Source organism: Periplaneta americana, chromosome 1 (genome assembly GCF_040183065.1).
Source record: "Periplaneta americana isolate PAMFEO1 chromosome 1, P.americana_PAMFEO1_priV1, whole genome shotgun sequence".
Classification (NCBI taxonomy): Eukaryota; Metazoa; Arthropoda; class Insecta; order Blattodea; family Blattidae; genus Periplaneta; species Periplaneta americana.
Genome location: NC_091117.1, coordinates 64,629,448 through 64,646,294, shown reverse-complemented (window position 1 = coordinate 64,646,294; position 16,847 = coordinate 64,629,448). Strand labels below are relative to the sequence as shown.

Sequence of the window (16,847 nt, the reverse complement as noted above, 5' to 3'; positions counted from 1 at the left end):
CAAAATTGAACATTTTTATTATATATTTTTACAAAATATGATTCTTCAATTTAGACTACAGTTAACATTTTTGTGTATTTCCAAATTATTAGCAAAATTGAAGATTTGTGTTTCATATTTTTCAAAATTTAGCCCCTCAATTTGGACTACATTTAATATTTTCGCATATTTAAAAATTATTAGCAAAACTGAAGATTTTTATTGTATATTTTTACAAAATTCGATTCTTCAATTTGGACTACAGCTGACATTTTGGATATTTCCAAATTATTAGCAAAACTGAATATTTTTGTTTTATATTTTTACAAAATTTGACTCTTCAATGCAGTTGACATTTTTGCTAATTTACAAATTATTAGCAAAATTGAAGATTTTATTATATATTTTTACAAAACTTGACTCCTCAATTTAAACTACAGTTGACATTTTTGCATATTTCTCTCTACTGTAATGATGGAAATATCCAGAATTGTCAACTGTAGTCTAAATTGAAAAGTCAAATTTTGTAAACAAAATGTCATAAAAATCGTCAACTTTGTTAATAATTTGTCCACGTCTGTAATATTAGTAAGAAGTCAGAATGAAAGTCTTGTATGTTAACTTAATTGTTATAAATACAGTAAAAAAGAGAATCAAAAGAATTGAAATAAAGTATCACCAAATCACAATATACTTGTTTAAAATGTATCAATCAAATGTGTACTAATTTAAATTACGCATTTTGAATAGCTATTTTGCTTTTAATTTGGATTTATTCATGTTACACTTTTTAATATAGACACGTCAAAATTATGTTATTACTCTATAAATTTCAGTCCATAATTAAGACTGTACCTTTGCGTGCAGTTGTGGCGAATTTTGCCTCTTAAAATGAAATATATTTATTTCTTCTTGCAAGTTATTTTTAAGGAAAGTTAATCAAGTATATTTAAAAATTTCTTCCAATTGAATTTCTTTTTCGACATTGCAATGACTTCACGTTATCCCAAATGTCCCAGCATCAGTGGTAGTACGTATGAAACCTTCAACCAGACCTAGACAGACAATGCAATGGATAGATCCGATAGATGGAAAAAGTAAACAAGCCTAGCCTGTTTCCCTCACTTCCACCCAATACTCAGCTATTAGTGAACCTGTACCTCCCGCGCCAGGACGTCAACTTCGAAGTCTAGTCATAACATAAATTTAAAATAATTAAATTTATTTCTCGGTCAATATAAACTTTGCTTGGTATTATTATTATTATTATTATTATTATTATTATTATTATTATAGGTTTTTTTATTAATATTCTCATAGATTGTTTTCTGTTACACTAATTTTATATTTTATATTGATCTTCGTAAAGTATATTCTGAAGTACAGTAGCTGATGAGGCCAAATCGTACTCGAAAATCAGAACATCAATAGAAAAATTTTCATATATAAGTATTTAACGATGTACTATATACCTGAATTCTCTGATAAAATTACATTTGTATATGTTGAGTAGAAGGGATGAAAGTGCACATTTTTCTCTGAACCACAAAGAGAGTTTTCTCTTTATGTATACTTACTAATAATAAAATTGACCATAGTGCGTTTCAAGAATAGAGAGTGTTGCCTGGCCAGATTTTTAATCCAGTAGCAGGTCACTTTTGCAGAAAGGCGGGAGGACTACCGAACGTTTCAAAAGGAACTTCATAATCCTTTAGAACACTCATGTATATATCATGTATTGCGTTATTCGCAGAATTAGGTTGAATGTTAGATAAAAGCTGCTCCTGAAACCATTTTTTTAAACGGTCGCTCTTCATTTCATCGTGATACTCCTTAGTTGAACGTGATATGAACACCAGTAACCCAATTTCTACAAACCCCTGTTCATACTGGCGTGGAGCACTATAGTCCTGGAATCTTTACCAATCGGCGCATGCGGAACTGAGTCGTCATTACTAATTGTCCATAGTTTATCTTTTGTCGTGTTTACATTTATCCATATTTCGTCGAGAAAGAATATAGGACGTTCGGTTGACAAAGAAACTGATTGCGCTACGCAACTATATCTTGACGTTCTATCAAATAATTCCGCGCCATGTTGTTCTTCTTATAGCGAAACGAAATGTTTCTCATTGTCCGCCAGAGAGATGATCGAGACGCAGGGAAACACAACTTCGCTTTCGTTGTTTTTAATATGTCGTTCAAACTTCGAATGTAACCTTCTCCAAACAAATTTAAAATATTCCTTCTTAATGCATCATTGTCGAAATTAGCTATATTATTTTCAGAACAATCCCGCGATCGTTTTTCGTCGACCTTTTCAATTCGCCTGTTTGTTTCTCTTTAAGAATTCTACTTTTCATTAATTCTAGTCGCTTTCGTAGTCCTTTCATACACTTACTGATGGATATCATAGGTTTACCGCACCTCGCATCGTCATATTCTTTCTGAAAATACTCGTGAACCCGGTATGTAAGTTCTTTATTTTCAGAACGAATATAGTTCCCTCTTCCACCAAAGCATAAGATAAAACTTATACTTAAGATTTTCATTGTTCACAAGTTAGCAAGACCACGATTCACATCATACTGCTTGAAATAGCAAACTGGTTATGATTGCAGTATCTGTACGCAATAGGAACTACAGGTACATCCGCGACTTTAATTCAACCCTCTGTAGACCTGCATCAGAAACAGTAACGTGCAGGTTTTCCAGGAATATGGTCAAGAAGCCTCTAAGGTAGCGGTGACCAAAACTCGAACGGCAGTGATTGCACGCGAGAGACAGTCTAAGAAGTAAGGAGACGGGGGAGAGGTACATGGCATGAAAACTACAACCAGAACATTGAGTTCTTCATCAACCCCGCGAATAAAAATCGCAAGCTTTGCCGTATCAGTACTGCCATCACAGTCTAATACTTACAGTCGCGCAACTTCAACACTTCTTTTGCCAACATTCGCGACACTAGCGCCCTAGCGGCAGGCAAGGCACTGGTCATAGGGTTGATACAGTCTCGTTCAGCCAGCACGTGCTTTAAAGGTATGCGATATGTTATAATAACGTTTTAATCATGCGTCGGAATAAAGGCAATGTGTGCAATGACGAAAATTGCAGTAACAACAAGTTTACATCTCCGAATTTGTCGTTCTTCAGATTCCCTAAAGACCAAGAGAAAAGCATAACTCAGTCTTAACCAATAATCCACGTTGTAGGTACCCTACATATTGTGTTCTATAAAACATTTATAGTTATCAGGTACCTATTTGTATGTCAGGAAGGAGAGTTTAAATAAAAACAAAGTAAATACCTGTTACAGTATATTATTTTTTGCAGAGATCATATGTATAAATGTGTAACCATTCCGATTTTGGATAACGTATCTACAGTTTTTAATGCAAGTAATTCCATAATTTTTGTATTCGTGTTTTTTCTTTATATTTCTCAAAGGTTGAATGTTTTATTGCATTCAAATAGGGATCATGGTGTTAATTTTTCAAGAATTCATGGAGTATTGTAATCCTTTTGCAAAATATTCACTTCTTGAATAAATCCAGACTGTGTCGACAAATTTCTGATGTGGCAGACGTACCGGTATTAAGTTCTCAAGAAATAAAAGAGCCTTTTTAAATTTAATATAGAAAGCAATATTTTCTGTAATAATTTGCATGACTGTTATTGGTGTTGATTTTACATTACCAGTGATTATTTAAGCCGTTCAGAGCAGAAGTGGTATAAGTCAAAATTAGGTAATGAGGTTTAAAGTAAAAATTCTGTAAAATACAGCACAAAGTAGCAACTAATATATCCTTCGTGCTATTCACTGACTACTAATAGTTTAAATAAATTCAATATTAACTGCTACTTTGCGCTGTATTTTACAGAATGTTTACTTTAACCCTCATTACCCATTTTTAACTTACACCACTTCTGCTCGGAAAATAAAATTAGGCCTGCATTTTCTGAGTTAATTGAAGTTACAATTTTTTCAACAAAATTTTGTGTTCATTTATTTGTTCTCACCTACGTCATATTAACAGTAAGTGCATGTAAATTACGTATTATATAGGTAGGATAAGTTAAAATTAAGCTTATGTGTGAAAACTGGAAATGTAATGTAAAATGCGTAAACTTGCCATAAAAATTTAAACCATAATATCAGCACTATTTGTGACTCAAATAATAAAGGAAATACCGGTTCTTAAAAAATGTAAAAATAATGAACTTCATAAATCAATGTCTATCATATTAAGGTTTAAATTCCCCCCTTTTTTATTTTCAAGTTTACCTCAGCGCCCGAGTTTACCCCAATTTTCGGTATGGAAAATAGTTAATTTCTCAGGAAATAGGAAGAGGTGTTCACAACGCGATGTACCCTACGAGATATGCCCTACAATTTTGAAGCTACTAATTTTGACGTTTCTCACTGGAAAATAATATAGAGTTCCAATGATTCATAAATATATTTAGGAATGAATTGAATTAACCGTCCACGTACGAACAATTATATTATTTCAAACCATGATACGTAATCAGGGCCATGATTCAGTTGTAAGGAGCAGAAAGAATTACATTTATTCATAGCTTCTAAAACTTGTAGATTAACTGCGTGTGAAATTCTTTTAGGATTTTAGAGTAAAACTAATAAGGACCATATACACTTACTGTATAGCATAAAAATAAAAAATAAATTACGCAAAACCCGTTTTCTGATGTGTTATCATATGTCGTGTGCACACTGTTAACTTGCCTACCGCTAGAGGGCTACTGTCGCGCCAGCTGTCAAATGTTGGCATATTTTATACGTATGAGTTGCGCGACTGTAAGTATTAGACTGTGACTGCCATCAAGAACCAATTTAAAATATATACAAATTTTCCTGCTTCTTTATAAATATTCCTCATGAACACAATCAGAAATTTCCTGAATTCTCTTCTGGATATTTAGTCGAGAAATGCGCAGTTTTTTCAAATTAATTTACAACTATCACTGGACAAATTATTTGAGCCACCTTGATCATTACGCTTTTATGAAACTCTCCTTCGTTGGAAGGCTTAAGAGAACGAGCTATTTCGTTCGCCACTAGATGGCTGGTTTCCTTACATTTATTTATGTCATCTTTCTCTTCATGACGATGATTTAAGGCTAATTTCAATTCTTGAAGTTTAATAGCTCGTTTCATTACTACACTAGCACGTAATATTCAGTCTGTTTCTCTATATTATTATTATTATTATTATTATTATTATTATTATTAGGCTACTGCTGCTACTGATAACACTATCAGTATTATTAATTACTTATTTACTTACTTACTTACTTACTTACTTACTGGCTTTTAAGGAACCCGGAGGTTCATTGCCGCCTTCACATAAGCCCGCCATTGGTCCCTATCCTGAGCAAGAATAACTTGTAAATAAGTGCTAATAGTCATCAAAAGAATAAAAAAGAAATTAAAATGGGGATATGGCGTAGTAATTATTTTATGCTCGACCATGCCGAAATGTAGTAATTATACACCTGGTAGCAGTCCTTTAATGCATATCATTAAAGTAAACCTATTCATTAAAGTTCAGGTTTTCGATTATTCTCGGATATGCAATCGAAAGACAACTAGCAAAACGTCACGCAGGCTGGAAATCCAATACTGTCGCAGAAGGTTATGTTCTGTTACTACTGTATAATAATTAGTGTTAATTGTAAGTAATATTCAAATAAATTCAATTTGTCATCTCGTTTTTCAATGTCGAATTCAATTTCAAGGTTATATCAAGTTTAACGTTTATCTTACTCTCTAGGTTATATCAAGGTCGTCGACATTCGTTGCCTTGAAAAAAATCAATATTTTAGCGTCTGCACACATCTCACAATTTACGAGATTGCACAAGTTCAGTTCGCTCCCCAGTCACATAAGAATAACATGAATACTTATGAATAATTTCAAGTTAGAAATATGGTCGAGCATAAAAAGTCGTATGAAACTTGCCTATAATGGTAATTAAGACGCTCGTATGAAAATTATGAAACTCGCTTGCGCTCGTTTCATAAATACCCTCGCGTCTTAATTATATCATTATAGACTCGTTGCATAATGTACTATTATCATTAAAGGGAAGATATGACCCTATATAACGAGGAACGTGTATAAGAATTATGGTAACACTTGCTGATAAATAATAATGACAATAATAATAATAATAATAATAATAATAATAATAATAATAATAATAATAATACCTCTCATGCTTAATGCCCTGTAATGTCGTTTCTATATTATACTACTATAATTGAACCGTTGAGCAAAGAAACATATTACATTTTCTCCGACAGAACAGCGAATAAATTCCTCTTCCCATTCTGTACGAAACCTTCTGTTCCTGCTCGTAGAGACAGAGGGTTTGTAGAGCGACATGGTACCGACACTGCTTACCTGAGCGAGATAGAGAGCAATGTACAGGAAACTCCCCTTACCAGTATGAATGCCTTTGATTACACGATGTAATCACGATATCCAATTTGGTCACCGCTGCTCTAAGGCTATTGAGGTCAACCCTCTATTCGTGAAACGCACTATAAACTTGTGAGAGTAAAATAATTTGAGAAATATCTTGAAATCTGTTTTAGATTTGGCGAACACTATTATTTTTTTATATTATATATATATATATATATATATATATATATATATATATATTCAGGATATTAAAAGATATTACAGATTTAGTTGGTGCATACTAACGAAAGCAAGTCTGTAATCACTTCCAACAACCGAAGGATGTACAGAATATAGCATAGATACTGTTCACTGTTGCTTATACATATTTGTATTTTTTTTTACAGTTGTGGAGGTCGAGAAGGGTCGTCGTCCAACACAAGTTCGGTATCGTTTTCCAAAGTCCATGCTGCTAGCAAAGAAATCATTTCCGTCAAACAGTGACTCAAACGACCATCGTTCATCACCACTCAGCACACAATCCATACTGTTGGCGTCCCTGCTGAAGCCACAAGGTGCTGAAGACGGCATCTTTAGCCACAACTACAACACCCCGGATGGCTTCAGAGAAGGACATGAAACCAGGGACGAAGAAGATACCTCAATGATCTCAGACATCCAACAACCTTCTCAGGAAACATCTGAAGAAGACGATGACAACCAATCTAAGAGTCAGTTTTCTCGAAAGTACAACACACCTGACTCATTTCGTGAGGGAGTCGAGACGCGAGATGAAGTTCCCGACAGTGACAATGATCTAGAAAATCTAGACAATGTTGTCTTAAGCCACGGACAATTTACCGACCAATACAACACCCCAGATAAGTTCCGTCAAGGCATTGAATCACGAGATCTCATGGGGCAACAGAGCATCATGTCCGCAGATGATATCCTCCATGATATTAGAGATGATAATGAAATACCAGAATCGCCCGGAATGTTTCTGAGGCTAGACGACGGTGCAAGAATAGTAGGAGATGAAATTGTTCCTGAAGATTTCCGAGAACAAGACAGTGGAAAGAGTCGTTCTGCGGTGAATCCTGAATTGGAAGAATTGGCAAATCTATACTACGACACAAATAACAGACTTATTAGAGTTCCTGGAATCTCTGATGACGAACGACAGAAGCAGAGAATGGCCTCAGAAGGAAAAGCATATACAGAAGGCGGTCTCGTGTATTTGCCTGAACAAAACATAGGTAAGATATAGGCATACTCCTAATATAACATCTTAATTTCAAACAATTTTCGATGATGATGATGATGATAAGAAATAATAATAATAATGATAATAATAATAATAATAATAATAATAATAATAATAATAATAATAAGCATCGGCCCTAATTCAAATGGTATTATACTGTTTCCAGCTAAAATTCTAGCGATTTGAGTTTTATTTCCGACAAACCTGTCACGTTGAACTCAGATCATGTAAATATTAAAAGACTGATGAGAGCCTAGAAATTAAACTCTATGATAGTAGTAGTCCGAATTTAAAACGTTCTTCAACGTCCTCCAGTGACCCATTGCAATTCGTCTCTTTTTTCCAATACCCATCCTTGAATTCATCTTTCTTCCATTATTTGTGTTCTTTCCTTAAGGGGTTAGGTACAGCTTACAGCAGTAAAATTTTGGAAATATTCAACATTTTTTCCCTCCATTACTGTATCTTGTGCAATAATGAAAATTAGTATATTTAAAACACTGTTCTTCTGCTATATGAAAAAATATTTTTACGATTAGATAAAATTATTTACAATTCCCCCCCCCCTCCAAATTCAGTTCACTGTGCAGTGATGAAGCGTTTCCCACACAACTCAAAAACTATCCAACATTCTGTAATGAAATTTTGTGTGTCTATTTATGCATGTCATGTGTACAATATGATGCAAGATCACTTCTCTACCTTTCATAGATTGTCTGATAAAAAATAAATTCATTTAAAAATGGTCAAATATCAGTATTTTCTCGTAACACAAAATAAAAAATATATATTATTTATTAAGGAATGTAGTTGAAAGAGCATGATATTGTAAACTTGAGTTTCAGCAATAAAGTAATAGAGAGAGAACATGAAAAGTTAACACGTTTATGAGTTATGAAGAAAACGCTTCATCACTGCACAGTGAACTACCAACATTATGAATTTTGAAAAAAAAAAAAAATATATATATATATATATAATTTTTTTTAAATCGTAAAAATATGTTTTTCATATAGCACAAGGACAATGTTTTACACATACAAGATACAGTAATGGAAGAAAAAAATGTTGAATATTTCCAAACATTTTACTGCTGTAAGCTGTATCTAACCTCTTAAACCAGTTTCATCTATATTGACATTTCTTCCTCCTGACATATGATTTCCAGTTTAATATCAGTTTCAGTATTCTTTCTTCGCCAATTTTCTTAAATGGTCTTACCATTTCATCTGATAAACTGCTAGTGTCTTGTACTTCCATTATTTCTCCAATGTTATTCTTCTTTATTCTATCAATCATTCTTGAAATTCTACATGATCTTCTAAAACAGTAGTTCCCAGAGTGTGGATCCCGACCACCAGAAGAGCTGTGGTGGGTGGGGGGTCGTAAAATGATTACGGTAAATTAGGGTCTGTTGGACAGTCGGGCATGTTGGACACTTTGTTCTTTAACGTGTTACCTCGCCACTTGTGGGCACCACATTCTGCTAGAAGTCAATGACGGAAGTAGCCACGAGTGGGGCTAATTCAGTCATTGACTTCTAACAGAATGTGGTGCCCACAAGTGGTGAGGTAACACGTTAAAGTACAAAGTGTCCAACATGCCCGACTGTCCAATAGACCCTAATGTACCTTATAGAATAAAATAAAGGCGCGTTGTTAACATACATTTATGTTGTATTTAGAAACATGAACATAAACAACATTGAACATAAATATAAAATAGTAATTTATGTGACAAGAGACATAAGTAAGATAATTTCCACGAGTGAATAAAATCTATTCAATCTCGTGGTGCATACAATATTTTTTCCACTACTAATATGAAAGTAATATTTCTGTGAAAATAATTTTTAATTGAAATTAAATATTGGGCTCATTTGTTATTGTTTGATTCAAAGCCAACTGTTTTCCATGATTAGTTCAACTAAATATTATGTACAGTTGGCTATGATTTAAAGAATAGTAATGAAGAGAACAAGTCAGTCGCGTTGGATACAGAATAAATAAATTTAAAATTTTTGGAAGCAAAATGTCGTGTAAAGAAGAAGTTTTCTTACGGGATGAAATCCTTAATGTTTTGCGCAATAATGTATTGCTAAAAATAGACTTTATTGGCCTCTATTCCTTTATTAGTTGGTATATTTTATATTTATAATTTTTTGGTTTATTATGTATTTCTTTATTGGTGGATAGCTTTTATCGATTCCTACTAAAAGATCAAATAATTGAACTAGTATGAACTATTGCTCAAACAGTAATTGAATCGCACTTTTTAGAAAGGAACTAAGTCAAAATGTTCTATTTTTCAGGAGAGCAAAATAACTTAATTTCATGAATAAATACCAGTGTACCAGTGCCGTAATATAAACATCAACTCAATGTTAGAGATACAGGGAAAGGTTTGTTTAAGTTCCTTCCTTTGTTTGTCTTTGCGTCTTGGAAGTATTAATCATTTCATCAGAAGAAATAAAAATGACAGATTTTGACTTAGTTCCTTTCCAAAAAGTGCGATTCAATTATATTTGATATCATTAAATAAAATCTGCTCTAATTGCAAATACTGAATTGTAATGGACTTTGGTTTACAGAATTTCCCATTAAAAATACGAGTATAATGCTCAACTTAGCAGAGTTCAAGTGAGCTAGATATAATATTTTATGATTGACTTTAAAAAGATAATTGTAATACATTCATTCATTCATTCATTCATAGTGTTATGCCCAAGGACAGGACTTTCACTGCAAACACAGTATTCTCCAGCCTTTCCTAATTTCTGCCTTCCTTTTTTTCTCCTCATATGATGCATATATCATAATGTCATCTATCACCTGATATCTTCTTCTGCCCCGAACTCTTCTCCCGTTCACCATTCATTCCAGCGCACATTTCAGAAGGCAGTTTATTCTCAACCAGTGACTCGGCCAATTTCTTTTTCCTCTTTCTGATTAGTTTCAGCATCATTCTTTCTTCATCCACTCTTTCCTACACAGCTTCGTTTCCTATTCTGTCTGTCCATTTCACACGCTCCATCCTTCTCCATATCCACATTTCAAATTCTTCTAGTCCTTTCTATTCACTTCGTCGTAATGTCCATGGTTCTGCCGCATACAATGTTATACTTCGAACAAAGCACTTCACTAGTCTCTTCCTTAGTTCTTTTTCCAGAGATCCGCAGAAGATGTTCCTTTTTTCTATTACAAGCTTCTTTCGCCATTGCTATTCTCCTTTTGACTTCTTGGCAGTACTGCTTCTAATTATACCCAAAATATTTGAAGCTGTCCACTTGCTCTACTGTCTGATTTAGAATTCGCAAGATTACCTTCTTTAGTTTTCTTCCTATGACCATGATTTTCGTCTTGTTGGCATTTATCTTCATTCCATACTGCTAACAGCAGTCATTTAGCTCGAGTAGCATATTCCTCAGTATCATCTCCTCTTCTGATAACAACGCCATATCATTAGCAAATCTTACTCACTTTATTCTTGTTCCTCCTACTATCACTCCTCCCATGTTCTGAAAAGAGTTCTTCACTAAATCCTCCACGTAGATGTTGAACAGGGTAGGTGATAGAGGACATCCTTGTCGTACTCCTCTCCCTATTTCACTTCCTTCTGACATTTCTTCTCCTATCCTAACTTTGACTCGTTTCATATAAAGATTACTGAACAGCCTCCTCTCTTTCCAATCCACGCCAATTTTCTTTAGGATCCTCATCAGTTTATTCCAATTCACTCTGTCAAACGCCTTTTCTAAATCCACAAATACTATTACACTTCTTTATTCCTCTAGGTATCTTTCGCCGATTGCTCGTAGCAGTCCAATTGCATCTCTCGTTCCTTTTGTCTTCCTGAAGCCAACCAAACTGCTCTTCTTCCAACTGTTCTTCCATCTTATAATATAAACGTTGATTCAGTATTCGCAGAAGAATCTTCGCCGAATGTGATATCAGTCTGACAGTCCTGAACTCGTTATATTTCTTGGCATTATTTTTCTTCGGTATTGGAAGCAACACTGTCTCCATAAAATCTTCAGGCCATTCACCTTCCTCATAGCTATATTTTGTTGCATAATGATATAATTTTCTTCTTCTCTTTACCCAAGAATTTCACTAATTCAGTGGGAATTCCATAAATTCCTGTTGCTTTCCCATTCTTCATTTCCTTAAGCGCTAGTTCAGCTTCTTCCCTTAAAATAGAAAATCCTTTTTCGTCTTCTGATACGGCTGCTTCGTCTTCTATAGCCAAGTCAACTGGACGATTCCCTGTCTCGTATAACTCATTCTAATATTTCGTCCATCTGTTCAGTATTCCTGGTCTGTCTGTTATTTCATTTCCGATTTCGACCTCTATCAACTACATGTATTTGCTTTTCTTATTTGCGAAGTCCAAACATTTTACTTCGCGGTACATTAAATCCTATCCTCCTTTTCTCTCTAGATCCTATATTTCTTTACATTTGTCTTTCATCCAGTCTTCCTTCGTCTTACCAGTTTCTCTTCTTAGTTCGTTGTTTAGTTTCCTGTAATTTCTTCTATCTTCATCCGTGTTGATGTTTTTCCATTTTCTCCTTTCCTCCATCTTCTCCAACATTTTCCCTGTGACCTAAGGTTTTTCAATTCTCACACCTTCTGTGTATCCTATTCTTTACTCTGATGGTGCCTGTATTTGCTTCAAATTTTCTTCTTTCCTCTTCATTCTTCAGTTTTTCCATGTTCAATTTCTTCGTCACTTGTCTTCCTCTTATCTTCTTCAGACGAATTGTAATACATTATTTTTTTAATACAGTAATACTCGTATAACAAATTAATTATTGTACAGTAAGGAATTAACTAAAACATTTTACTAGAAAGTAAAATATCATCATCACCGATATTCTTGTACATAGGCCTATTAGAACTAGTGCTTTGTGTCTGTCTACAACCAGGCTTTTGGGGATCTCTCCTTCAGTTGATAGTTCAGTATCTGTTGAGCTGAACATGTGCTTTGAATATAAATGATGCATTGTTGTCAATTGAGTCTTTTCTGTAAATAGAATAAAACAAATATCATAAAATTACATTTTTAATCATAACACTTCATTCACTTTCATATGTTCTCTTTTAACTATAATAGTAATAATAATAATAATAATAATAATAATAATAATAATAATTTAAAACAAGTATTTAATTAAGTAGCAAAAAATAAAAAGTAAAAAGAGGAGAGGAAAAACACAGATATTACAGTAATTGAAACTTTATGTATTGCCTCCATAAACAATAATTTTTAATTCATTTTTTTAAATGAGGAGCATTAGCAAATTGAATGTTTGGAAATTTAGCTGTTATCTTGTTATAGAGCCTTTGACTGGACTGGGGTTGAGATTGTTTTTATAAGCTGCAGTTGTGTACATTATTTTAGGTTCTGTCATGCATATTTTGTCTGATCTTTTAGTTTTATATTTATGTGAATGCAAATTAAATATATTACGATTTTTATCTACGAAATTCAGTAAAGTAATATTGTTATAAATTTGATGGATATTAAATGCATTAAATTCAGAATACAACAGTTCCGAGGGATAGCCAAGAGGATTATTAAGACATATTGTTATTATTCTTTTCTGTGGCAGTGTTATTGGCATGAGGGAGGTACTATAAGCACTACCCCATCCTATAATGCCGTATTGTAATATAGCTTGTACTAATGACAGGTAAATCAGTCGTTAAGTATGGATAGTCAAGTAATTTCGTAGGATAACAAAATAGTGAATAATTTTTCTTAATCTCAACTGTTCCGATGTGTTTAATATAAAGTGCTAAAAATATTTATAACTAACATAAAATTAAGTGCTAGTCCTGTCTATTTTTAGAAATTATGTATGGTATTATTTCTCTGGTATTTATAACGATGTATGCTAGTTCGGTCAGGAAGCCAGAAACACAGTACATACAGTCACGAAGCTTGAAGTGATTTTTTGCATTTCTCGCGATACAGCGCTCCAAGCGGCTAGCGACTAGGACTATTGGGAACAATAGTGTTTCGCATTGCTGTGAAGAAAAGGAAAAGTTGTGTAAATTGTGAAATGTTCGTTATCGATTGTAATAAATGTTAATGGCTAAATTAGAATAATAATAATAATAATAATAATAATAATAATAATAATATGGGATAAGAAGGAGATGTTTGTAGTACTATAAATTGTAAGAAAAAGAGGCCAGAGTTATCTTTCTTCCGAAAGATCCAGCAGGGTGAGTTTATAAAACATCTTATAGACTTCATGAAAATAATAAATAAATCTTATGTATTTAATATTTCAATAATGGAAGAAAGGTGTTAATTTTTACAAAACAACACGATAACAAAAGTATAATACATTCTGTCGTCTGCTAGGGACGAAAGTAGCGATCCTAGTGGCTAGCAACTACCAAGGTCAACCACAGTCTAGTATATACAGTCACGAAGCTTGAGTTTATGAGGGTACTAGGAACAATAGATTGTGCAGGTACTATTTCGCATTGTCTGTAATGAGGCGATAGTAGCGATCCTACCGGTTAGCAACTATCTATGGATGCATATTTACTACGTATTGAGCTTCGTGACTGTAAGTACTAGACTGTGGTCGGAACTATTGTTCAGATCGGATTACGATAGTTCGATTTGGCATAGGTGAGTAACAGAAAATTCGTTTGCAGTCCGACCAAATCAGTGTTTCACTTGCTGTCTTCCATGCCTTTTGTCCAGACAATGTAAAGTGAGAAAGTTAAGAAACTGTTATGTTCGTGATAATAATTACATAAGCGAGTCATAACCATTTCCTTCTTCTCTGCGGGCTAGCATATCGAGCAGCTTGTCACACACTACAATTGCTTGTGAATCATTTCACAGTCATTTGGATTCCAGTTTTTGCAGCTCGAACCAAATATTTTTCAGTTTACATACATATTAATGAAATTCCTAATTGACACGTATTCAAAAATGAATTCGGTCAATAAACATTAAACAATTGAAGGGTTCAGAGCCATAATGGGTCAAGCGGAGAAAGCAAAGGTTAAAGTTAAGTGAATACCAGAGTTTAATGAAGATTGACATATCATTTAGTTTTAATGTGTATACTTTATTTTACTTGCTATGTGTTTCCATTAAATTATGGTAATACATTTTAACTTTTGTTTCCAACGGTTTTAGTAAATGGCGCTTGGCCCACTATGGTTCTGAACCCTTCAATTAGAATTGTCATTAGAAAGAAGAGTCAACGATTGGAGAGTTACATTACATTACATTTCTGAATATAAATTAACTTTCCATAAATTATTTTGTGAGACTTGTATGAAAAAATGAACTTTCCGTAAATACTGTGTATATAAGCTGAGAATAGTGTCTCACCATATTATACAGGCTGAAATTCATTTCGTCAATTTGCTAACCATAAGTGACCTAGACATAATATACGCTTGTACATTTTTAGCGTAATTGTTAATTGTAAAACAACAAAAAACCTATGGAAACAGTTGTTAGGGATAAATATGAAATAGGCGTAGAAAGAGCGGGAAGGTGGAACTGGGAAGAATATCGAGTTCAGAATGAGAAAATTGTGTAACTTAGAAGTAGTAGACAAATGAAGGAGAGTACGAGAACAAACAGTTGCGATGGAAAAAGTAGGTTATAGTGAGGAGTGTTAATTATAGGGTTAACAGGGATAATGAAATAAAATAAATCTATGAATGTATGAATAGTGATAGGGGTAAAATAGTAGACATAAAGAGAAGGGTAAAGTGAAACTGGGAAAAGATTGAGAAATAATAGAGAAATCTTACAATTTGAAATATTACTGTATATTTTTATATTAATTAATTAAAGGGTAGTGGTAGAGTAAACAGTAGCGATATCAAATAATTAGAATTAATTATTAAAGTAGTGTAGACAAAAATATTTATTTGTATTTATTGTATTGTATTTTTATTTCATATCAATCTTGTCTGGATTTTGCGGATTTGATGCATTCCAGGTCAAATCCGTCATTCCCATATCAAATACAAAGTAAATATAACATAATAGTTTCACCAGTACTAGCCTATGAACTGCTACTTAATTTTCCAGCTTTGCTAATAACAGTGTAGTACTATTTAATATTGTGTATCTACCATACTATACTCTACAACACAACACGAATGCAGTAATAATAATAATAATAATAATAATAATAATAATAATAATAACAATAATAATAACACGGTCAACAATGATTTTGTTAAATGTACAATTTCTGCTATTTCTTATGTAATGTCATCTGCTTATTCCAAAAATGAAGTCAAAATTTTTCTACCACCCACCATTTTTTTGCAATTGTAGACAATTTGATTTATTTTTATTGCTATATACAGTCCTTAACATGCTAATGGAAATAAAATATATCAAGTAATACATTTTATTGCTTTAACAATTGACCTATAACTTTAGATCACTGTTTTCTTTGAAGTCAGAATTCATAAAAATGAATTTTATTCCTTCAGTTGGAACTTAGAATCACGAAAAAAGTTTCATAACCCGTGTTTTCTTTCCCTAATTTTAAGTGTGGTAAAAGTATCTTATAAAGTGGAATATATCTCAAAATACTGTGTAAATCAGAAACAATTTTTATTACATTTGTGGTTAATTAACTTTGAAAGCACACAGGTGAATTTTACTACAGTAGTTAAAAGAGCTTACGAGTGTTCTTTTGATTGCAAAATAATGAGGACAGGAACTGGACCCCTGAAATGTGTTGTGCTCCATGTAATTCTGTTAGTTTAACTGGTTGGTTAAAAGGATCCCGTCATAAGTATGCCTTTTCCAATTTCAATGATAAGCCGGGAAAATATGGATCATTCAACAGACTATTACTTTCTAGAAACCACAGATCAGAAGATTACAGAGAACTTGCCAGCGAGCTGATTCAGAACCATAACTTGATGGGGTGTCATATATCTCTCAAAATAACTTCTTGGATTCTCATTTAGTTTTTCTTTCCTCAAAACCTTCGGGTAGTGAGCGACGAATATCGGGATCGTTTTCATCAGGATTTTTCTGAAATGGAAAGACGCTATCAGGAAAAATGGAGCCCAAATATTATGTCATACTACTGCTTTCCCCTTGCTTTCCACTCCTGCCTCGCCAGTTCTGTATCCCTGGCCTAAAATGTATTTCTCA

At 33.3% G+C, this 16,847-nt stretch overlaps 1 protein-coding gene across 2 annotated transcripts in view; it reads left to right on the top strand.

The window, feature by feature from the left end:
* Window positions 1-16,847, top strand: part of IA-2 (tyrosine phosphatase IA-2) — an 842,823-nt gene that overhangs the window by 579,114 nt on the left and 246,862 nt on the right. For both annotated transcript variants that reach the window (XM_069821417.1, XM_069821408.1), the window contains exon 7: window positions 6,817-7,668. In XM_069821417.1, the coding sequence (XP_069677518.1) occupies window positions 6,817-7,668 (852 nt within the window). The remainder of the gene's footprint in view (window positions 1-6,816; window positions 7,669-16,847) is intronic.